Here is a 26,021-nt window from a genome sequence, read left to right on the forward strand (position 1 = left end):
GAAAATAATTTTATTTTTAATTATTCATATACTGTAACTACTGTAATGTTATATTAAAAATAAATATAATTTATAAATAATTACAGTAAAACTCATAAGACATTAAAATTTCATTATTACAATAAAATATTTTATTTGCTATTTATTTTTGAAGAATATTACAGTATTAATAATAAGTTAAAACAATTTTATTTTATTTTTTTATAAATAAACAAGTAACATTTGATAATATGTTATAACTTATATAAAATTAGATGTTTTATATATATATATAATATTTAATTTAATTTAACAACAAGGAAGTTTTCCACACAAAAAAATAAAATTAAAATATAACATAACATAACGTTAATAATTATACCAAAAAATAATTAGTAAATTATCAAAGATATACAAATTATATAATAATAATAATTTTATATCAAATTTTTTATACTAGACTTTTTTTTATAGTTATAATTATTTATTTAAATAATAATAATATCACTAATAATTATAGTTAAAGTTTGACAAACTAGTGGTTGGATTGGATATATATACGGTATATATAAATACAGTTAGTTTTATCATAATATTAGTAATAATAATAATAATGAAAATAATATTAATAGTAAAGACTTTATGTTTATTGGCTGATGTCGTGATGTCGTATGAGCTATACTACCACTACTACCACTACTACCATAGCTATCAGCACTGGATGAACAAACTTTTGAGGACAGATAGTAACCATCGCACTGTCTGTTCATTATGGCAACAGCATCGGCATCGATGGGCAACTTTTCAAATGCCCGGGCCTCCCTGATGCCACACTCGGGTTGACGCGATCGGGCAGCCCTGGCAAAACAATGTTGGGCCCGCAATACCCCACAACAAGTGGCCCGTTTGACCGGTTCGGCCGACACATTAAAATCGTACCTTTCCATGGCCTGTTGTACCCCGTACCTGTACAAATTGGTACAACGGGTTATGTACGGTTCCATACTCAGTTGACATTGGGGATTATGGCTCAGGTCGACAGTACCCAGGTCTATTTCGGGAAACTGTCCACACTGGGCACCTCCTCTAGTGGGCCATTGTCCCGATTGATTAGCGCACAGTACTAATAGACATTGAAATCCTATAACTATTAGCCAATTATTATTGTTTGTCATTAAAATAATTAATTAAATAATTAATAAGGTTTCACATAAATTTAATTTTTAATAAATTTAGTTATTATTGAATTGAATTGAATTTTTTTTTTTTAATCACTTCAATTAACAGTGTTTTTCTCTCATTTATTTATTGATATATATATATAAAGTATTAATTATTTATTTATATTTATATTTGTATTTTTTGTTGGATAATAAAACACAATTGCAATAACACTTTTGTTTAAAAAATGCTGTAATATATAAGATATTGTTAAGTCAACATTTATTACCACATATTAGAAAATTATTATTTTTTTTGAAAAAATTTACACTAATAAAATAAACATAACAAAAAAATTATATTATTATTATTATTATTATTACAACAGTATTATTACAATTATTAAAATTAATGACTAAAATGGTGTTAACTAAAAAAATAAATAAATAAAATCTAAGTGTTATTTTGTTAATTAGTTTAATTAAAACTAATAAAAACTAATATATATATATAACAGTACACGTAATAGTATCGTTATCGAGATATATTCAATATATATATATATCTATTTATATATGAGTAATAGTTATACATATTATTATTATATTGAATATATATTTAATAAAATGATATACAAGGACATCAATTGTGAACCAAAAAATATTAAAAATAAAATAAAAATCATATAAATTATATCACACACAAAAAATATAAGTTTTTCCAGCAGTTTCTTTTAGTGTCAAATTATCACTGATAATGTCAATTATTATCTATTATTTTTTTCTTGTTGTTAGTTATACTGTAGATGAGAGAGAGAGAGAGAGAGAGAGAGAGAGAGAGAGAGAGAGAGAGAGAGAGAGAGAGAGAGAGAGAGAGAGAGAGAGAGATCATCAAAAAAATGTTGTTAACTAAAAATAATGATTAATTTTCTGTTTAATACACAGTGTAGAGGGGAATAGTTTTTATGTTTATTTACGATATATAGTATATTATATATATATATATATATATCTAAATATATAATATTTTTTTTCTCTCTCTCTCTTTACTCTAAATAAGTTATTTTTTGTTGTTTATCATAGATTAACATTAATTTTTTCATTGGACTAAAATAGGAAACAACATATATATATATATACTATATATATATTCATAATATAAATTTCATATTATGTTTAATATAATTTTTAGTGTAATTTTTTTTAGTCATCACTATATGTGTATTGCATTATATAATACTGTTATTAATAACTTATACTTTGATGAAATGTTTGCCAAAAAATGTTAATCTTTGAAAATACAGTACAAATAATAATGTTTATCTGTATATACAGTATAATATTTGTTTAAAATATTGTTTGATTTATTATATAATATTTAATTAATTAATTAATTATTATTATATACCAATATTTTACATATAAAACTTAATTATTTAAATTATTAATCTTGAAAAAATAATTTTAATTTATTATATTTATAAAAACATTTATAAATTGATTTACTTGTGTTTTGTTGTTTAACTTATAATTTATTTAATTAAATAATATTTTGTGTGTGTATAACAAATCTAATCACTATTTTTTAAAATAAAAATTAAAAAAATTGATTCAATATTTATTAGACAATATTAAATAATTTAATTGAAATGCATAGAAAACAATGATTTTATTTAATTAAATTAATTGTTTGAATATAACTATTGATAAAAAATAGTTTAATTAAAACAAAAAAATTGGATTTGAAAATCTGTTAATTAATTAATTAATGAAATTTAATTACCAAACAAACAAATAAATAACAAACAAATTTTGAAAATTAATTAAACTTTATTACATTTTTATTTTATTTTTTAATTATCACAAAAAAAAAATATTTACAATATCTTATCTAATATTAAAATGATAATACATTTAAAGTAAAATTTTTAAAAACTATTTTATTAAATTAATTAAAGTTTTATACACATATATTATATGATGTGCTTTTTAAAAAAAAAAATTAAATATCTCCACATTTAAAAAAAAATAATAATAATTACAATATTATTTTAAATACAATAAATTAATTAAATGTCAATTAATGTTAAAATTAAATTCAGGTTTTTAAAAAAAATCAATGAAGAAAAACAATACTAAACAATCAAACATTCAAACAAAAAAAATTATTGATTTAATTTAAATGATTTAATGAATTAGACAACAATCGGACCGTAAATGTTGTCGAAATATTTTCTGTCAATTTCTTTATCATCGGCGCCGCCGTCGCCGCTGACATGACTACTGTCCAGGTCTTCGGTGGTGTCCATTTCGGCGATATGTTCGGTAATAATAAGATTGGGTTCCCGATTAGTGGTCACAATCATCAAATGATAACGGATTATCAGAAACGGCAACATAAACGGTATGGCAAAGAACAATGTCATCCGGAGTCCAATTAGTCGCGATTTCATATAGTTTAACGACTCGTATGACTAAATAATATAAAATGATTGAATAGATAACCAGATTATTAGGTTTTTTTTAAGGTTTGATTGATTGGCTAACTCTATCGCTTCCGCCCCCCCCCCCAACACCTACCCGACCACTGATACCCAATTCATTGATATCGTTGTTGTCGTTGTTGTTGTTGGCACTGCTCTTCCAGCCTCTAGACATCATCATCAGCTTCTGGATGTCGGCAATGTCTTTCATAACCGTATTGAATGTATTCAATAGTACCGGTAGTTGTCGTCGACCTACTCCTCCTCCTCCTACTCTTCCTCTTAGGTTTGAACGCAACGACAATATTGACCACATTATCAGTCAGTCAGCGATAAAATCCAGATTACAATTAATTTTTTATTTTTAAGTTTAATTTTATTATAATCCAAAAACAAACAAATCAATTGCCAATTATTGAATTACCAAATTATCAATAGTTTTATTATACAACAAAAAAAATCAAACTGTATTTGTGTCTCGCGATTATATATATCTATATATTATAGTATTATGCGATTATAGTTACAGTATTTCATTAATTAATATGAAAAAATAAATAAATAAAAAAAACAATTACCGTAAATGTCAAATAGTTTAACTAAAAAAATAATTTAATTACCAGAAATTAATTAATTAATTTATTTTATATAAATTATATTTTAATTTAGATATTAAACAATTACCGATAAAAAAATTTGATATTTTTATTTTTAATTCCAAAAAATTTGTATAATGTATACAATTATTGATAGTTTTGAATTAAAGTTTTAAAAAATTATTTTAGAATAAATATATTTTCAATATAATAATAATAGTTAATAATTAATAACAATTTAGTTATAATAATAATAGATAAAAATTTATTTATTTTTGCAATAATTAATATAATTTTTTTTCGCTATTATTAGTATTATATTTAGTATATATATAAATAAAGTTATATAAATATTCTATACTAATAATACTGTAGTATTACTACTGTATATAAATATAAGCAAATTTTATTAAAACATTATTTTTTTTTTAAAAATAACTATTAATAGTAAAATATAAAAATCTATCTACTACAAATAAATATTTGATTAACAAAAAAATATATATAATATAAAAAAAATTTCAACAACATTATTAGTAATAAAATTATTTTAACAACTTTGATAAATACTCACTCATAACATAATTATTGATAATCGTAATTATGATTATTGTAAAATATATAATTAGTGGGTAAACATTATTACTAATAATTATGTTAATAATATTTAAAAATAAATTAATTAATTAAAACTTGATCATCATCAATTTATTTGCCCATGCCCAGGTGCATTATCCGTCTAAAAAATGTTGGACCATTCCAGATACCCCTGGTGCAAAAATTTTAAAAAATAAACAAACAAAAAATGTTATTAATAAATACTAATAATAAATTATATGTCAGTGTTTTTAAAATTATCGGGTCTCATATATATATTAATATTACGGTATATCTATATAATAATATAATAATAATTATCTATCAATATCATATAAAGTACTGGATATTAGGGTAATTTTTTTTTTAAATATACCGGTAATTATCTACAATAATAATTGCATTATTATTTCACACACACATACTATTGTAATCTAAAACATTGCATCCATTGGTTATTATAACCCTAACTACAGATACTAAACACACACACACACACACACACACACACACACACACACACATACATATATACACATACACACACATACATACATACACATACACATACGTACATACATACACATACATACATACACACAAACACACACACAATGTACGGTAAGTACGGTATCGGGAGATCCCGATAATTGGTAACTAATTTATTGTTGGGCTCATGTATTACTTCAATAGGCCGTTCCAATACATTTGTGGCATCAGTTCTTTTTTCATAAAATACATCGAACGGCGTTCCTTTGACTGATCCACGGGAAACGTTTCCAACGGTTCCAGATTGTAGTCGAATTCGGCTAAAATACATTTATCAAAACCGGTAACCAATGGACACGATGTATAGCCATCGTATCGGGCATAGGGTTTCTGGCCACGCATAGTGGCCAACAAATTACGTGATACAACCCCTGTCTGACCGGCTACGGCAGCCGCAGTTTTCGATGTTGGCGCACTGGTACAGTCGCCGATACCGTAAACGTTCGGGTATTTCAYATGTTGTAGTGTTTCCCGATCGACGGCCATATAGCCGCCCGATTGTTCCGTAGCCAATGAGTTGGCCACTATTGGCGGTGCACTCATCGGCGGTGTTACGTGAAGCATATCGTAACGGAAACGCCTGAGCTCTTTGGTCTGCAAATGTTCGAACACAGCCTCCCGTTTGTCGGCCACCACTTCGACCAGATTGTGCCAATGGTTGACCTGAATGTCCCGCTCTATGCATATCTTATTCAATGCTTCGGCATATTTCGGTACACCAAATATAACGCCYAGCGATGTATTATATGTTATGTTAATTTTGTCCCGAAGTCCACTCTTTTTGTTGTCGTTGTTGTTGTCATAAAAGAGATAAAGTATTTCATTATTGATTTAATTATTTTTGCAAAAAAAAGTGATAATATTTTTTTTAAAGCTAAAAATTCATGATTTCAAATGCTATTTCATAATATTATTAATTACTGGTAAATGTATTGAAAGTTCAATGTTATAGCAATTATCATCCAAATTGAACTGATATATCGTTATATTAATTGATAAAAAAAAAGTTTTATACGATATATTGAATATTAGTACCGGTATATCAATTGTTACCGTTTTGAAGGTCAAGGGGAATGTCTACTCTACAGGTAAGCCATCAACAGATTAACAACAGTTAAGTACCGGTTCTATGGTTATCACTATTACTACTACTGACTAATACCGTATACTACAGTAGTATGCGGTATGTATCGGTAAATCAACTGTCAAAATACCTGTCGCCAGTGGGCGTCCGCCAAATACATGATCTTTTGGGGTGCGCCGGCACACTTGATACTCGTATTGGGAAACGTAAAGATGGCTGTCCCGCCTGCCGGTACCGACTGAATAGCTGGCCATGTTTTCAATACCGTTTTCGGCGAATAATTGGAACAAACACTGGCCGATTGATCCAATGCATCCTCCAGTCCCTTGACTTTATGCCAATCAAGTTGTATACCCGCAGCCACCAGCAAGTAATCGTAGCTAATCAGGCCGTTAGCACCCGATAGCCGAACCCGATTGTCGTCCGGTTCGATGGCTACGACACGATCGCGTATCCATTTAACCTTTTTGGGCATTACACTGGCCATCTGCCGACCCGATTGATCGATAGTTTTGATGCCGGCTCCGACCAATGTCCACATTGGCTGATAGTAGTGCATCTGTTATGGAGTTAACGATGACCGCGAAGATAGATAGAGTGGTTAGCGGGTTATCAATCAATCAATCAATCAATAGATAGGATAGGTTATACCTCTGCCGGCTCGATGACGGCCACCTGACCCTTGTTCATTGAGGCCAATACTTCGGTAAATTTGGATGCAACCGATAGACCGCCGGCACCGGCGCCGACAACTACCAGATGATAGTGATCCTTGTTTTTAGGCGCCGCCGCCGTCGATGTTGCAGTAGATGAGGCATATCTTGAGGCCAGTAATTGCCGACAATTAGTCGCTGACAATACTAGATGTCTTGTCTGCGGCCAGACTAACGAAGAGGACATAACTTTTTTTTTGCTGATTGATTGAGGTATCAGTTGTTTTCAGTCTTCAGTTGTTTCCAGTCTTCAGTTGTTTTTAAGTCTTCAGTTGTTTTTAAGTCTTCAGTTGTTTCCAGTCTTCAGTTGTTTCCAGTCTTCAGTTGTTTCCAGTCTTCAGCTGTTTTTAAGTCTTCAGTTGTTTTTAAGTCTTCAGTTGTTTTTAAGTCTTCAGTTGTTTTTAAGTCTTCAGTTGTTTTTAAGTCTTCAGTTGTTTCCAGTCTTCAGTTGTTTCCAGTCTTCAGCTGTTTTTAAGTCTTCAGTTGTTTTTAAGTCTTCAGTTGTTTTTAAGTCTTCAATTGTTTTCACATTTTATTTAATGATTTTTCAAAACATTTTTCAATACTTCAATGTTTTTGTCAATTAATTACTGTTTGTATTGAAATATACTGTTAAAGTGTTTTATATTATTATTGTTTGTTATTACTGTATGTTGTTATCATTGCATAGCATTTCACAGTATAGTAAGTGTGTGTTTATGTGTTAGTTTAGAGAGCGTTCAGATAAAACATATATATATTCCTTAAAGTAATTTCCATTTGAAATAACTTTATTTAAAATTTTAATATAAATAGGATATAAATTAATATTGAAATTATTATTATTATTTTTTAAAAATATAGTAAAAAGTAATTAAATTAATTATTTTTTTCATTTATTTATAACTATTAAATAAATAATTAGTTATAAATTGTTTTTATATTTTAATTAAGAAATTTAAATTATTATTTTTAATTTGTTGTTGTTTTTTGTTGTTAAAATAAATAATTATTTGTTTTTTATAATTATGTAGTTTTAAGTTTTTCGATAGGCTATAATATGTAATCAATTATATATTTTACTAGTTTTTAATAATAATTTAAATTTTAGTTTAGTTTTCATAATAAATACAGTATTATTATTATCATTGATTGATAGGAAATTTTCGATTAGGAAAATACAATATTATTTGGTAGATAAACTCCCTGTCATATCCTTGAAGATTGTCATTCAATATACAGATATTTATTAATAAAACATTTTTGAGATATAGTTTTTATAACAACTAATATTTTATTTATAATTGAAATGTATTGCTTGACAACCAATTGTACTCAACTTAAGTGCTAAAAGGATTACTTACTGAAAATGCTTACTAAAAAAATATATTATTATTAATATTATTATTAAATATTACAATATATATAAAAAGTTTGATTACTTTTAGTATAATACAACATAAAAAACAAATTTGAACTTCAAATTAGTTATATTTTTAGGACATTTGATAAATTATTAATGATATAAAAAAATATATAATAAAATCGCTATAAATTGTTAATATTTTAATAAAATAATAATTTTTTAAAAAAAATTAGCATGCAGAATATTGTCCAAATTATTTTTTATTTTTTAAATACTAAATATATTTAATTGATTTTTTTATTATATAAAACATGTACAGTATCTAAATTACAACAATTTTATAAATATTGTAAACTTTACAATACATTTACCTGGATGTTAGTAAAAATATAATTGCAATTATTATTATATTTATTTTTTAATTAAAATTGTTTGATTGATATATAATTTTGATGATATGTGATATACAGTATGATAATTGATATATAATGACTTATAATATTTTTTTATTAAGTTTTATTTTATTGAATAAATATTTCTATTTATTAATATATATTGATACAGTATACTTGTAAATTACAAATTGTAATATAAATAATAAAATCATAATTTTTATATTTATTATTTAATATGTTTGCATAATCTAAATACATAATCATAATATTTATTTATTTTTAAAAATAACACATTAATTAATTAATTTAATTAGTTTATCTAAAAGTTCATATTGAATAGTACTGTATATTATAGTTTATCAAAAAAAATTAATTAATTAAATAAATAAATAAACTATAAAATAAATTTAATTTGAAAATTATAATTAAAAAATCAACTATGATATAATTAATTTAATTTACTTTTAATATATATATATTTATATTATATATCATATATATAAATAGGATATAAATTAATATTGAAATTATTATTATTATTTTAAAATGAAAAAAATATAGTAGAAAATAATTAAATTAATTATTTTTTCCATTTATAAACTATTTAAAAAAAACAATTAGTTATAAATTGTTTTTATATTTAAATGGAAATTTTCTTAAATACATAAATAACAATTATTTGTTATTTTTTTAAAAAAAGTATTTTTTTACTTATCATATATTTTATTATATTAGGATTACTTTATCTATTAATTATTATTTTTTAAAATCCATTAAATTGAATATTATTTAATTGATTTAAATTTTTTTTTGTTATTTTGTTTTTTGTTTTGTTTTTTTTTAAATTTTCAAAGTAGTGAACATCGATGTTGTTTCTTGTGTTTGGGTTTCGGACAGAGAACCGCTCGGATGGCTTCGTCGAAGACATTCTTCAGTCCTTTCTGTGACAGTGCCGAACATTCCTGATATTTGGTTGAACCGATATCTTTGGCCATCGATAGTCCCTGAGCGTAGCTAATCGGTAATAGACGACGATCTTTGAGTTTGTCTACTGTTTTCTGATCGTCCCTGAGGTCCTGTTTGGTACCGACCAGTATGATCGGTGTATGCGGACAGTGATGGCTAACTTCGGGATACCACTACGTTTCAGTGGGATGGTAGGGTTATAGAAACAAAAATGATATGTTTACAAATTTTTAGGTGGGTGGGTGAATGGTGGGGTGTTCAGGTTTTATATAACTTCACGCACATGCATACATACATGCATACACACACACACATAAATACATACATACACACACATAAATACATAGATACATACATACACACATATGTATGCATACATACATACACACACATAAATACATACACACACACATATGTATGCATACATACACACACACACACATAAATACATATATATATATATATATATATATATATATATATATATACAAACAATTACACATACATACCTTGGATCTGACGTTTTCAAATGAGGCCGGATTGACGAGTGAGAAGCATATGAGAAACACATCCTATTTTATTTGGAGATAAAATATTTTAATTTTTTTTTAAAAAGTAATATATTTTTATTTTATTAATACATACTGTTTGCGGATAGGATAGTGGTCTCAGTCGGTCGTAGTCCTCTTGACCGGCCGTATCCCATAAGCCCAAGTTTATGGGCTTTCCGTCGACCATAACATTGGCCGAGTAGTTATCAAACCTTTTTTTTATATATTTTTTAATAAACAATTATATAGATATAAATACTTAATATTTTCATATAAAGTTAATTATAATAATATGATATAATAAACTATCATCAAAATACATACAGTATATCATAAGTACTGTATTTTTTTGGTCATCAATTGCTTACAATATACTTACACTGTTGGTATATATTCACCGGGAAATGCATTTGTTGTATAGCTTATCAATAGACATGTTTTACCCACGGCTCTGATAATTAATTAATTGTTTTTTATTTATAAATAATTATTAATTGATTTAATAAATTATATATTAAATACTACTAACAATTACTATTAATAATATTATTATTAGTTTAATACTTACCCGTCTCCTACTACAACACATTTGATGGCTTGCATTGTGTGTATGTATTAATATCAGTAATAATTGTTATGTAATGTTTAGTTAATTTAATAAAATATTTTGTTGTTGATAGATAATTATATTTATTTATTAAAATTAAAAAATGATAAACTACATTAAACAAAAATTTTTATTTTAATAATCTCAAAATATTATTTTTTGTATATACAATACTAACATCATAAGTTGTCATTAAAAATATATATATATAAAAACTGTTTGTTCAGTAGTTTACACATCCAATAGTGTATATAATTTATATTATATAACATAAATAGTTAAATATATATATATAAAAGTCAGTGAATGACGGATGTATTCATAGTTTTTTTTTATGAATATATATATAAATATATATATAAATGTTTTCATTAGTATTGAGGATGTGTTGCAATAATCTGTAAATCAATTTTTATTTTAATATACAAATATAAACTATATATATTTAAAAAATTATTGTATTGTATATTAGAAAAATTTTTAATTGTAATTTGCAATCATAATATTTTACTGTTTACAATATTTGATGTCCTTAAAAATATAAGCCTTAAATGTCAAACATATATATTATTGTATAATAACTAAGACATTATGCCAAACAATTGAAACCTTTTATCCACTATTTTTTTGGTATATTTGTTTCAGTATATTATTATATAACTTAAATCAAAATTAGTACTATTATTATTACTATCTAAATATATATCGGATTATTCAAACATTATCTCATTAATTGATTAAAACAAAAAATTATGTTTAAATTTATAGTTATAATTAATAATGATATAATTAGAAACTTATTATGCATTATAAAAAAATGTTTTATATTGTTTTTTAAATATAATTTGGTTATAACTAATATGTTAGCTATTTGATTGATTTCAAATTTAGAGTGTCTAATCTAAAAAATAAATTAATTAAAAGTTTTAATTATATTTTTAAATATATAATTATTTATTTTCATATTTTACAGTATTATTTTGATTTTTTTGTTTGTTTATTAATTTCAGTATATTATTATTATTATTATTACTTAAATCAAGATTACTACTATTATTATTACTATCTAAAGATATATCGGATTATTCAAACATTATCTCATAATTAATTAAAACAAAAAATTATGTATATTAATAAATCTATAGTCATAATTAATAGTGATTTTAATTTGAAACTTATTATGCATTATAACAAAGTTTTATATTGTTTTTTAAAACATAATTTGGTTATAACTAATATGTTAGCTATTATATTGATTTTAAATTTTGAGTATCTAATCTAAAAAATAAATTAATTAAATGTTTTAATTATATTTTTAAATACATAATTATTTATTTTATTTATTATATATTTTTACAATATTATTCTGATATTTTTTGTTTGTTTATTTATTTCAGTATATTATTATTACTTAAATCAAAATTAGTACTATTAGTAAAAATAGCTAATTTGTTAGCTATTTTATTATGTCTAATAAAAAATTAATTACCGTAATTAAAAGTTTAATTATTATTATATTTTTTAAAAATACATAATTATTTATTTTCATATTTTACAATATTATTCTGATTTTTTTGTTGTTGTCTTTATTTTAAAGATATAAACACTTGTATTGTGTTTTTGTATGTTTAGTTGTTTTCGGACAGAGAACCGCTCGGATGGCTTCGTCGAAGACATTTTTCAGTCCCTTTTGGGACAGTGCCGAACATTCCTGATATTTAGTCGAWCCGATCTGTCTGGCCATCGATAGTCCCTGAGCGTAGCTAATAGGTGTCTGGCGTCGATCCAGGAGTTTATCGACTGTTTTCTGATCGTCCCGTAGATCCTGTTTGGTACCGACCAGTATAATCGGTCGGCCAGGACAGTAGTGGTTTAACTCCGGATACCACTATATCATCGACAGCAGCGGTAYGGGAATGTTGGTTGGTTTGTGTGTGGGGACAGTTAGRTTTAAATGTTAATATCATTAAAAAATCAGGTAATGACTTTTGAGGTGGGGTGGGGTTTAGATGGGATATATATATAAGGCATATATACCTTAGACAAGACGTTTTCAAATGAAGTCGGATTGACGATTGAAAAGCATATGAGAAATACATCCTATTTTTGTTGTTGACATAAAATATGACATAAAGTTTTTGGGGAACAAATTTAGTTGAAAAATAAATGTTTGTTTTTTTTGTTGGTTGTAATTAATTAATAWAATTAATTAATTAATAYATAAWTTTTTWAAAGGATACAATACATACTGTATACGGATAGGATAGCGGTCTCAGTCGGTCGTAGTCCTCTTGACCGGCCGTATCCCATAAGCCCAGACTAATAGGCTTTCCGTCGACCATAACATTGGCCGAGTAGTTGTCGAAACTTTTTTTTRTATATAGTTTTAAATATGAAACAAAATGTTTAAAACAATAACATTAATATTTTAACCGATATATATATATATATATATAAATTTATATTAGTATAATAATTATCAAAATAATTTATTTTTTTAATTTTTTACTTTTAATTTTTGTAATTACTTACACTGTTGGCAGATATTCACCGGGAAATGCATTTGAAGTATAGGCCATCAATAGACATGTTTTACCCACGGCTCTGATTATTATTATTATTATTTTGTATTGTTTGAAAAATTATTAATAATTTATTTAACACTTATTATTATTAGTTTAATACTACACTTACCCGTCACCGACTACAACACATTTGATGTCTTGCATAGTATGTATGTTATTATTATTATTTTATTTAAATCCCAGATTACAAAATAAAAAAATAGTAAATTAAAAATAAAATATTAATCTAATTAATAATTTTTAATTTTTAATATTTACTATCATCTAAAAAAACTACATTAAAAATCAACTAATAATAATATTACTAATAATAATAATACCATAAGTTATYATAAAAATTGTATATAAAAGTCTCGAATGTATTTCTAATGTTTTTTTCTAAAATGTTTATTTGCATTGAGGATGTAATGTAATAATAATAATAATCTGTAAATCAATTTAATTAAAAAAAACATATATTATATAAACTATAAATAAATTTATAAAATTCAATATACAGTATACAATCATAATACAAATAAAAATATTGTTTTGAGAAAATGATTTTATTTTTAGAAACATTAATTATGTTATATATATATTTCCTATAAAATAATTACATTAAATATTTAAAAATATCAATTGTTTTTTAAAAATTTATAATTATATAACTTATATGATAATTGTTTAGTTTGGCTTATAATTTGTTATAACTATTTTTAAAAAAATAAAAATTAAATTATATATATATATATATATATATATATATATATATATATATATATACTGTAGATTATATAACAAAAAATATCAAATTTATAGTTTATTTATAATTTTTAAAAAAAACTATTAAAGGATATACTGTAAAACTACTACTGTATTGAAAAATTATTTTTATCAGTCATATACATACATACGATATAGACTTTATTATTATATTTACTATGATTTCTCTATAACTAAAATATTTTCAATTTTTTAAAAATGTATTACATTTACAATAATAAACCCTATCTAATAAGGCAAACAAAAATATAGGACAACCATAGTGGCCAAGTAATAACTATTAGACCTAATAAAAAGTATAGTAGTCTATGTTTTGGTGGTCCATCACCACCAGCCGTACCGTCACCAGTACTCAGGGCTCGTTGTTTGATAACATGTTTGGCAACCATTTTCCTATCCCATACCAGTCCCAGTCGGGCAAACAAATCRATRAAACCGGTAGTCATATTGAAATTATCTGTCCAACCATATTCAGAGGCCGAGTAGTCCCAGGGATATCTGTTTTTTGTTGTTGACAGTATATATATATATATATATAAAGAGATTATCTCTTAATCTCATAGATAATMATTAGATAAAATTTTTATGTTATATTTGTTTTAATTGTTAGGAATTTTATTAGTTGCTAATAATGTTGTTATAAACTGTATATTAATAATACAGTAATGTATGTAAAAGTTTTTTTTTCAATTGAAAGTATTAATTTTATATATTTTATTATGTAATATGTTATATAATAATTATGACTAAAAATTACAAATAATTAATATTAAATTTTATATATTATATAACTTATTTTTTTAATCATAGCATCCTGTTAGCAATTTGAACAAACAATTATTTAAAAAACATATTTTAATTTCTAAAAATAATAATAATAATATCCTAATTATATTTCTGAAAAAAGTTATCAATTTATACAAAATAAAATAAAACATAATTTTATTTGATATCATATTAATTTATTAAACAATCTATTATACAAAAAAAATGTTATTTGAAACTACGAGAAACTGTAAAGTTTAAATTAAATTAAATATTAATTTTTTATATAGACATTTATTTTGCAATAGATATTACAGTATTATTTTTGGTCATAAATTTATTATTTATTTTTAAATTATAAAAAAAATTAATTAATTAATTGATATCAATATAAACTTACGTATGATGATAGTTATGATAGCCCTCTCCTATTGTCAAATATTGAACCCATATGTTTTCACGGGGCTCTATACGTTTATCGTATGGCCTACAAAAAATCATAATATAATAGCTATAATTATTGTTTGCATAGATAGATACTAGGTAATTTTAATATAATTATTTTCATAATATTATATAGTTTGCTTATTTGAATAGTTAGTATATATACATACACACACATACACACACACACAAATACACACACATAGATACACACACACACACACACACACACACACACACACACACACACACACACACACACACACACAAAAACACACACACCTGGTCCCGGATAAGTGTGCGGCCGAGTTGACCAGCCATGCCATATGCAGGCTCATTATGTAGCGAAAAAAGTTGCCAAACATTGCCCGTATAATAGGTTCGCCCCAAAAATATACCGGCACCGCTATCGGAAATATACCCCATATAATTATTACCTACAAAAAAAATATTACCTATTAATTAGGATTTAATATATATATATATTTATTATATAAATAAAAATACCAGTGGTATATAAAATCGTCGCTGAAACCGGACAATAGGATCGGCCCATACATCGGWCATATCAATACGGCTACCTTTGTCCCGAACTTCCGGGTGTTTCCTGACCAATAGCCAGCCCATATGGGCAAAGAAAAATCCCCGACGGGCATTGTGAGGGTCGGCATCGGTTTCCGAGTATCGATGATGAACCCGATGATCCCGAACCCATTCATAGATRTCGTTTTGCAGCGACAATGTCTGCATCATCATTAGCCACCAGCGTAGCGACCAGTGGGCCCGATAGGATCGATGTGTCCATAGTCGATGGGCACCGGCCAGTACACCGAACGAAGCCCAGTAGGCGATACCATAAGCCCATAGAAATGATTGCCATTTGCCGTATTTGATGCCCAAAAACCAGCCGTAAAAGCCAAACACATGCAATACAGTCATAAYAATAACATTGCGCCAAACAATCTGCAGTTTGTATGACTTTTTCGATATATTATTATCATTTAATTCATTATTATTATTATCTATGGATTTCTCAGTTTCTAACATTATTGCAAAAAATATATATATAATTTTCAATAACAAAAAAATTTAAACTGTTATTAGTTTAGCAACTTATGAAATATGAAAATTACTAAATAAATTATTTGATATTTTTTACATAATTTCTTAACTATTGCCACAATCATTGATTTCAATGTAGTGTCTAATAAATAAATTGAAAGCTTTATTAAATACTTATTCATTTATTTAGTTATTTTTTTGTGATATTTACAACAGTATAGTATCATATTATTTACAATGTTATTAAAAATATTATTTTTTTTATTATAAATGTATAATAATTTAATATTTATATGAAAAGCATACACAATATCTTTGCAAATATTGTATATATATTTTATTATTAGACAATTTTTTTTTGAAAYAAAATCAATTTTTTAAAAAGTGTATGCAAACAAAATTATAATATAATTTATATGCCAATCAATATATATATATATATATATATATATATATCRTAGCACTTGACCTTATTGTTAGTTACTTTTACTTTTTAAAAACAYTTTTATTTATTAATTGTAACAGATATTTCAAATATCATATTTGATTAGATCTTGAAAATTAATTATTTTTTTAAATAATAAATTTTKCTTTTATATTAAATTAACAGATTACCATAAAATATCATATTAAGTAAAAATAATTGTGTTTACAAAAAAAATATTTTTATTATTAAATAAAATAATTTTTTAAACAAAATATTATGTAATTTTATATTGCATTAATAATATTAATATTTTAATAAAATTTATATATTTACTGTATATATATATATATTTACAACTATTATATAATTTATAATTAGATAATTAATTTTATTTGTAATTTATAATTAATTGATTAGTTTATAAACACTTTTAAATATAATTTTGTTGTTGTTTTTATTATATCAACACACATTTAGTGTAATAATTTATTAATTTAATATTTATTATTAATAGTTTTTACACAAATTTATTTTTTAGTGACATWTTTATTTATTTATTAATAATATATGACTAATAATAATACTATTAATAATATTACTAATAAATTCAAAAAACAATAATAATAATTAAACTATTTGTTTGTATAATTTAGTTGAAATAATAATTATATTTATATATAATTAGATATTTAATTAATTTCATTGTTTGTTATATAGGTTTGTTATGTCTGACTAACTATTAACTAACTAACTGTCCTCTACTTTGATTGATTTTATATCTGTCAGTGTAGTAGTCTTTTGCGGCACCTGTTTATTGAACAGCTTCTGGTGATCGACGGATAGACTTCCTGTTTTCGTACGTTTTTGTCGACCAAACCAACAGAAATTGATCCAAAAGACAATAATAAAGACACCGATTATTAGTACAATTAGTCCGATAAATACCAAAATAGTTATCGTATTATTGCTTTCATCGTAACGACTTTCAGCCGTAACCAACAGTACCGTCGGTTCAACCATTARTTTATATATTCAATATATATTCAATATATATATATATTAGAAATACAATTAAATATTAGTTACAGTATTAGTTATATTACTACAAAAAAAATTAGTATTCAGTAATTAGAAAATAAATAAAAAAATAATAATTAAGTGATCTATTCATCTAAATTATTACAATAAGTTTTATTGTCAAAATTAGATTGAAATAAATTATTTTTTTCAAAAATAAATCTAATTAATTGAATAATAATTAGCATGTTTAATAATTAACTAATTATAATTATTGTCTATTTAATTGTTTGGGTGCGTGCTTTATTATTGTAATTTATAAAAAAAAAATAATTAATTAATAATATTAACCAATTTTTTTTTTATTACTTTTTATAAATACATTTTTTAATTATTTGTTTTAGTATAACKTTTTTGATTGAATTATTTCTCGGAAAATAACTAACTAATAGTTTCTGTCAGTATATTTTAACTTATATTTTAATTTATTGCTATAGATATAGATTTAATACAAATTTCTTAACTGGTTTTTTGCTAATAAACCAGAATATTATTATTATTATTATTTATATAAAGTATACATGTATTTAACACTAACAATAAAATAGATATTATATTGTATATTATAATACAGTAAAAGTCAATATCGTGATCTACGGTAATAATAATAATAATAATAAAATTAATAGTAATARTAATAATAATACTTATAAACTTGACATTTGACAGACACATAAATTTATTTTTCATATATTTATATATATATATAATATATTTTTTATTGTTTAAACATTTATTATAAAATAATATTACATAAGCTTTTGWTATTAAGTTTTATATGTGTTTTTTGTGTGTTAACATTGTGTCAAAAAAATAAATTAAATTAAATAGAAAATTATTAACTATATATTTATTAAATTTMAAAATTAATAAAATTTTTGTTGTTATTGATATTGAAATTTGGTAAATAAAAATCAATTTGTTAGTTAAATTATTTTTTTATGTATATRTTAATCAATATCTATACTCTAAATATTAATTTTAAAAAATTTATTTCATATTAGTTATAAATAAGTTAAAATATAAAATACAGTATTTAAATATTTGTTTTTTATATTGAAAAAAAGTTTTAACCACTAAATTGTAAATATTTTTTATAAAAAAATGTATTATYACTAATATATTTATATATAAGTTTTTAGTAGAAAATTATAATAATTTTTTATATAGTWTTATATTGTTTTTTTGTCAATAATTTTTTAATATAATAACTTATATATATATAATATCATTTTGTATATTTAAAAAWAATAGTGTAATAATTRAAGTAAATTTTTTATTTAATTTTTTKTATTAAGAGAAAATCTTCAACAACAACAACAACAAYARCWACRAAATGTCTTACCTGAGCTCAACCTACTCGGCCATCAAGTATGTGGGCTATCAATACTGGATCGACTGTCAGGATCSSCGAACTAAAGACTATTTTCTAGTCGATGTTCATCCGATAACCATAGCCCTGATTATGTCCGCTTATGTATGGTTTGTCCGATCWGTGGGACCTAACCTAATGAAAAATCGACCGCCTTTTCAATTGACAACAATTATGCGCTTATACAACATAGTAATGGTCATAATAAATGGCTACTTTTTTCAACTGGTYGTCCGAAACTGTGACTACGGGCGCCGTTTTCTCGATACCCGATACCCGGATCGATCGGACACAACGGACGAGACAATGTGGGAACTGTCGATGGGCTGGTGGTATTGGATGTCGAAATTTTTGGATCTATTCGATACTATACTATTTGTTTTGCGTAAAAAATCTKCKCACATATCSTTYCTTCATCTATACCATCATACYATAGTACCAGTATTTGGTTGGCTATTCCTCAAACACAATGCCCTGATGCCMGCTACCGGCCTATTCGTCCTAATCAATTCATTCATACATATCATAATGTACTCGTACTATGCCCTRTCGACACTGGGTCCCCACTGGCGACCCTATTTATGGTGGAAACGTTATATAACTCAGCTACAATTGGCACAGTTTGCTTTCGGTATGCTATACGGCACTGTAATGGTGTTCCTTCAATCTGGTTATCCTGTATTTTGGTTCTGGTTTGGCCTAACACAACCCGTATTTTTCTTCTATCTATTCTATGATTTCTATCAAAATTCATACAATATTTCTAGAAAACAAAAATTATTAACTGAKAGTAATAACAAAAATGATTGATTTTTTTGTTTGTTTGTTTTAATTTGTTTGTGTTTTTTTTATTTGTTAGTTAATAATATTGATTTAAAACAAATTACTGTWTTTTTATAAAACTATACAATTAATTATTTTTCGTTGTCGTTGAGTATCKCTAATAAAKTAATAGAAAAATTCATGGATATTTTACAATAATGTATTACAAAATAATTTACATGTCATGTATGTATGTATGTATAAGTTTTATAAAGTATATAATTTTAATGTATAGTTTTTTTATATCAAATATTTGAAAATGTTAACTGAAATATTTTTTTATATGTTATGTATAATTAGATAACTAAATTCAATTACATAAAAACAACAAAAAAATTTTTTACATATATATATATATATATATAAATTTCTATAATTGACAATAAACTCTATCGGATCTGACTTTCAAAGCCAAACACTCTTTGTATTGATTRTGTAGACAATCGTTGACATCGCAGCTAAACAGTAGCCAATTATAATCACCGAAACTGGTATCACAATTGGGACACATTAGATGTCCGGCACGCATATCGCGACTGGTTGTTTGTGTCCAATAGGTTTCCAGTGGTTCAATAAATAGTTTACCACAACAAACACTGGTATTATCACTACCATCGCCACCATTACCACTAGTGCGACAATGCTGCTGCTGATGATGACTATGATTATCACTATCGAGTAGATCACTATCATAACTATGATGACCATCACTAAGTCCACTGCCATCAACATCACCACTACCCCCTCCTCCTCCTCCTCGRCCGCCAATAATGTTAAGYTCACTAAACAATTCAAAGCCACAGAGTATACAATGAAATTTTAATCCTCTACTTCTGCTGCTATTCTTATTGTTGTTGTTGTTGTCGGTGTTTGTGTCCGTGTTGTCGGTCTTCAGCAATGATTTGTTGTTTAACAGCGTCAGCGGCTGCGGTGTTGGCGGCGGTGGCGGCGATARCAACTCTTCGGTMAGCCGTTCGGCCGATGATATCTTATCGAAATAATTGTGAACACAATTGGCTTCGTGAAGGACAGTCTCCTGTTTCCACTTAATCAACTCATTGGTTGTTTCCAGTATATTGACGCCCGACGACGCCGATGATGATGGTGGCGATGGCGCACCCATACATCTCAGCTTATACGTCAATGTCTTCAGCAAAAATTCACGATATTCTCGACAATAGCCATCGATGGTAAACTTCATTCGCTCGAATAGCAACAGCTGCTGAACAAAGCCATCGTTGGGAAAGATTTTACGCTTCTTCTCCACCCGTCTTCTGGCCTCCGAATAAGTCAGTCGATGTTTTTGCATAAGAAATGCTATGACTATTGTCGCACTTCGGGAGACACCTCCTCGACAGTGGACATACACTGAAGCGTCTGATTTTTKTTTTTTGAGAACAAATTAAATATAAAAAAGTCTTAATTGTTGTTTCAATAATCATATATATAATGGTTAACCACTTAATAATCATATTAAATGTTTAGCCATTAATATCCAAATACTAACCATTTTTATGGGCTTTCGTAATATGTYTGAARCAATAGTCAAACATCGACAGCAGRTCCTGATCGGGAAAATCGCCGGCCTCTACATAGACATAGTTAATACCATTGAAACGTTTRTTATCGGCAAYCGGTTCTTCGCCAATGGTTATTATCAGACCGATATCGAGGACATCCATTAGCCTCTTGTCTTTGACSGGTAAATCGCTTCCTAAATACAATTTCTTGACAATCATATTRTACTCCTTTTTGTTAGACCAGWARTCATTGTAATGATGACTACTAYAGCTATTGTCTACTACTATAGCCGGTGTTGTTGTTGTTGTYGTCATCGATGACACTGTGGTATCGTTTTTCTTRAATCTCTTGTATCTATTACTACCACTCATATTGTGTTTTATTTTTTGACACAAAAATATMTATTATTATCCAAATTAAGATAATAATAATAATAATAATAGAAAATATTAATAATAATTATGTTTAATCTTATTATAATTTAAAAAAAAAAATTTATTTATATCAACTCAATATTTATTTTATTTTTTAAAACTGATTATCAAAAAAAAAACTGATTACTATTATATGATATGAGTTTGAAATCATTTTTTTTTGTTTTTCCCCRAAATATGACAATAATTTTAGTATCAAAATTGASAATAAYTATAATATTATAAAATATAATAAATTTTTAACATATTATTCAGTATTTTTTTAGGGACTCAACTATAATAATAATATATATATATAATTAATAACTTAATTACTAATTGACTTATGTGACCAAAAATGTTATTTTTGACTATTTTTTTCACCTATAGTGATAKATATATATATATATATATCAAGTTTAAAGCTTATGGATATTTTTGTAGATTATTTCACTGATAGTGTACTGTATTATTAATAATAGTGTGACAAAAATWATTTTGTTTGATTATATTTAACTTAATTTTATTTAAACTAWAYTATTTTTATATGTTTGATCAAGGTTACCCATTTACATATATATATATAAAACTCAATTTAATTAATTTAAATSCYTAACATAAATATGTATATAAAAATAATAAACTTTTAATAAACAATATTTATTTTTAAGATTAATTAATATGATTAATACTGTTACTATTGTAATAGTTATATATMTATATATGGTATATATAAGTGTATATAAAAATTGTTAATTTAAATTTATTATCTTATATAAAATCCATTATTATTTATTTAATAATTAATACATTTAAKCATAAGTATATTGAATAAACAATTTTTAAAAATAATTATATATATATATATAWATATTATAAACTTATTAATAATAATCATTATGTAATAAAAAAATAATTTTCTTTATTAACGTTATTTACAGATCWRTTAGTATTTTTAAAAATTAATTAAATMAAATATTACTTAATAATAATAAWWAATAWTATTATTTTATTAAAAATATATTACATTTKTWAATAAAATTTTTATATATATAAWWAAATGGTTTATMAATGATATATATTTTACAATAAAAATTATTTTTATAAAAAACTATTATTAATTGAATAAATATAATGTCATTTGATTATATTAGTAATATTATAATAATTATAATAACTTTTAYTATAACTCAATCATCAGTCAATGAAATCAATTGYCAATTAMTTGAATCRCTAATAGAAGACAATGTTTTAAATCTATTGGACTTTAATCTACCATTAMTTGGACGACAAGATAGACAACACCAACACCAACACCAACACCAACACCAACAACAACAACAACAACTATACCAATACCAACACCAACATCAATACCAAAACCAACATCAATACCAACAACAATACCAATACCAACAACAACAACACCACTACCAACAACAACACCAACACCAACACCAACATCAACATCAACATCAACAACAACAACGGGATGGAAATATATATAAGACRWMAACAAMAACTACTAMTACCGGAACTGMCGGACAACAACATAAAACTAATGGCCAYCAGAAGCTAATGTCAYCAWCGGATGATCGGTCATCAGTCTATTCARTGATCGACARCTTACCARTTATTTCAACAAACATATTGGACAATGTCTTAGCMGATTGTRATGATAATGGTATGTATAGATTTGCATTGTCAACCGGGTATTTAAATCATAAGTCTCTCTCTCTCTCTCTCTCTCTCTCTCTCTCTATGGGGCCTCGGTGGCCGAAAGGCTAAGTTGTCGGCTTTCGAGTACGATATTCACGTTTGGGCCCCTAAGTTTGTTGGGAAACCAGATAATATTGTCAACCGAGTATTTATATCATAAGTGCAATCATTGTAAAAACGGGGGATATAAATCAATCTCTCTCTCTCTCTCTCTCTCTCTCTCTCTCTCTCTCTCTCTCTCTCTCTCWCTCTCTCTCATATGACTACCTGATAATATCGCACAATATTTTTTKTGTGTGCACCGGTAGTCTATGGGGACATGTATTTGAGATTTTTTTCTAATAATAATAATAATAATAATAATAATATACAGTACARGTATTATCWACTACTAATARATAATTTTAATTATAGTTGATKTATATTATTGTTTTTTTTAGTTATTGTTGTACAATTATTTATTTATTATTATAATTACTAACAAAAATTGTCCATGGTAGTAATAATTAAGTTAATTGAATGTTTTATGATTAAATTTTTTTAAAAATAACAAATTATTGAATTTTTAAAAATTAAATTGAATATATTGATATATATAAATAAATAATATTCAAACATATTATTAAGTATTAATAAGATTATTTATTTGTTTGTTATTTAAATGTTAGATAAAAATCAAAAGTTAAATGTCGATAATAATAATACTAATAATAATATATTCAATACCAATGAAGCCATTGAAGTTAATATCAATCAATTAGTTAATCCGTCAATCGATACCAACTTTACGGGCACCGATAGACTGGTCGATCTAAATAAGCTGATCCAAGGTGTAGTCGATAGGGCACAGTCACTGCCCAATACACTTAATGTCGATACTAAACAACTAAATGATAATTATTTCGATAGTAGTAGTAGTAGTAGTAATAGTAGTATTGATAAAATRATAAATAGTTTATTATCAAAATCAAGTATATATAATAAAATTATTGAACCACAACAACAWCAACAACAACAAGTCGCTGATGMAAATACAYCAACAAATAGTACTCAAGATAACARTWTGAATCAATTAATTAATTATATTGAAGATAATACTATTAAATCRTTGGCCAATAGTCGACTCGTTAGTATTAGASARTTGTTTAATAAAACTAAGATGAATAYGAAACTAATTAAACAAATGATACATAATAGACAACAATTAGTTAATTTAGTTAATAGTTTGACAACAACTACAACTACATCATCAACAACAACAACAACCACTGATGTGACCACTAGAGTGACGGCCACAATAACAACAACAACAACATCGGCTCCGATATCGACGACGACGACAATGATGACAACGACACTGACCGATGAAGAAATGTCTGATAAGGAGAATAATGAAATCCAAGAGTTGTCTAATAGAAAGATGGAAAGTATGAAGAATTGGTTCCGAAAAACTAAAGACAATAAACAATTCTGGACTAATTGGCACAAACGGGCTAATAGTCATCATAGACATAGCCATAAGGATATACCTATTCATAGACTATCACTATAACTACTACTACTACTACTACTACTACTACTATAAGTCTCAATCAAAATTAAAATATTTTAAATTGTTTTTTTAAAAAAAATTTACAAATTATCATATCTGATATAAATAATAAAACTATTAAATACTACTATTAAATCATATATTGTAAATTAATTAGCATTTTTTTGTGTTATCATTTTAAATTTTTATTGTAATTACTAATTTATTGATGATTATGTTATTGATATTTTTTTTATTTTAAAATGTAATTTATGTAGTTTGTTTACTAAGTATTTATTAATTATTATTATTAATTGATATTAAATTACAAATATGTCTGATTAGATTTAATTATAAAGAAATATATATATATACAGTATATATAGTATATTTTCTTAAATAAAAAAAATTAAATCCAATAAATAGTTTAAACTGTCTATTATTAAAAAAAAAAATTAAAAATTATGTATTACAATATAAAAATTATAATTTT

General features: G+C 24.9%; 7 protein-coding genes across 7 annotated transcripts; 1 reads left to right on the plus strand and 6 right to left on the minus strand.

Annotated features, from left to right (window-relative positions):
- Positions 1 to 520: 520 nt before the first annotated feature.
- On the minus strand, positions 521 to 1,227 carry LOC128956644 (uncharacterized). Its single transcript, XM_054302362.1, has one exon. The coding sequence runs from the start codon at positions 1,152 to 1,154 to the stop codon at positions 567 to 569; it is 588 nt and encodes a 195-aa protein (XP_054158337.1). The 5' UTR covers positions 1,155 to 1,227; the 3' UTR covers positions 521 to 566.
- A 2,107-nt stretch (positions 1,228 to 3,334) lies between these two features.
- On the minus strand, positions 3,335 to 4,065 carry LOC128956611 (uncharacterized). The gene is made up of 2 exons (XM_054302329.1): positions 3,720 to 4,065; positions 3,335 to 3,613 (listed from the first exon to the last, which is right to left on the minus strand). Exons 1-2 carry the CDS (start codon positions 3,936 to 3,938, stop codon positions 3,335 to 3,337), a joined length of 498 nt encoding a protein of 165 aa, XP_054158304.1. The 5' UTR covers positions 3,939 to 4,065.
- An 839-nt stretch (positions 4,066 to 4,904) lies between these two features.
- On the minus strand, positions 4,905 to 7,777 carry LOC128956642 (sulfide:quinone oxidoreductase, mitochondrial-like). Its single transcript, XM_054302360.1, has 4 exons — positions 7,100 to 7,777; positions 6,579 to 7,007; positions 5,501 to 6,141; positions 4,905 to 4,987 (listed from the first exon to the last, which is right to left on the minus strand). Exons 1-4 carry the CDS (start codon positions 7,346 to 7,348, stop codon positions 4,927 to 4,929), a joined length of 1,380 nt encoding a protein of 459 aa, XP_054158335.1. The 5' UTR covers positions 7,349 to 7,777; the 3' UTR covers positions 4,905 to 4,926.
- A 1,972-nt stretch (positions 7,778 to 9,749) lies between these two features.
- On the minus strand, positions 9,750 to 13,773 carry LOC128956643 (ras-related protein Rac2-like). The gene is made up of 8 exons (XM_054302361.1): positions 13,720 to 13,773; positions 13,558 to 13,629; positions 13,275 to 13,392; positions 13,063 to 13,125; positions 12,642 to 12,913; positions 11,261 to 11,267; positions 10,377 to 10,439; positions 9,750 to 10,040 (listed from the first exon to the last, which is right to left on the minus strand). Exons 1-8 carry the CDS (start codon positions 13,752 to 13,754, stop codon positions 9,750 to 9,752), a joined length of 921 nt encoding a protein of 306 aa, XP_054158336.1. The 5' UTR covers positions 13,755 to 13,773.
- Positions 13,774 to 14,599: 826 nt separating this feature from the next.
- LOC128956612 (stearoyl-CoA desaturase 5-like) lies at positions 14,600 to 16,631 on the minus strand. Its single transcript, XM_054302330.1, has 4 exons — positions 16,092 to 16,631; positions 15,867 to 16,021; positions 15,541 to 15,627; positions 14,600 to 14,873 (listed from the first exon to the last, which is right to left on the minus strand). The coding sequence occupies exons 1-4, from the start codon at positions 16,629 to 16,631 to the stop codon at positions 14,600 to 14,602; spliced, it is 1,056 nt and encodes a 351-aa protein (XP_054158305.1).
- A 2,855-nt stretch (positions 16,632 to 19,486) lies between these two features.
- Positions 19,487 to 20,332, plus strand: LOC128956613 (elongation of very long chain fatty acids protein AAEL008004-like). The gene has a single exon (XM_054302331.1). It carries the CDS (start codon positions 19,487 to 19,489, stop codon positions 20,330 to 20,332), a length of 846 nt encoding a protein of 281 aa, XP_054158306.1.
- Positions 20,333 to 20,714: 382 nt separating this feature from the next.
- On the minus strand, positions 20,715 to 22,237 carry LOC128956614 (uncharacterized). Its single transcript, XM_054302333.1, has 2 exons — positions 21,852 to 22,237; positions 20,715 to 21,721 (listed from the first exon to the last, which is right to left on the minus strand). Exons 1-2 carry the CDS (start codon positions 22,234 to 22,236, stop codon positions 20,715 to 20,717), a joined length of 1,392 nt encoding a protein of 463 aa, XP_054158308.1. The 5' UTR covers position 22,237.
- Positions 22,238 to 26,021: the final 3,784 nt, after the last annotated feature.

Source organism: Oppia nitens, unplaced genomic scaffold (genome assembly GCF_028296485.1).
Source record: "Oppia nitens isolate AA-2021 unplaced genomic scaffold, nextdenovo-longstitch-racon4-pilon3 scaffold31_pilon_pilon_pilon, whole genome shotgun sequence".
Lineage (NCBI taxonomy): Eukaryota > Metazoa > Arthropoda > Arachnida > Sarcoptiformes > Oppiidae > Oppia > Oppia nitens.

Bases quoted from the DNA above. Each gene is read 5' to 3' on its own strand.
- LOC128956644 (XM_054302362.1), bottom strand. From the start codon at position 1,154: ATGACAAACAATAATAATTGGCTAATAGTTATAGGATTTCAATGTCTA.
- LOC128956611 (XM_054302329.1), bottom strand. From the start codon at position 3,938: ATGTGGTCAATATTGTCGTTGCGTTCAAACCTAAGAGGAAGAGTAGGA. The intron at 3,614-3,719 runs GTAGGTGTTGGG...TATATTATTTAG, and splicing joins AATTGGGTATCAGTGGTCGG to TCATACGAGTCGTTAAACTA.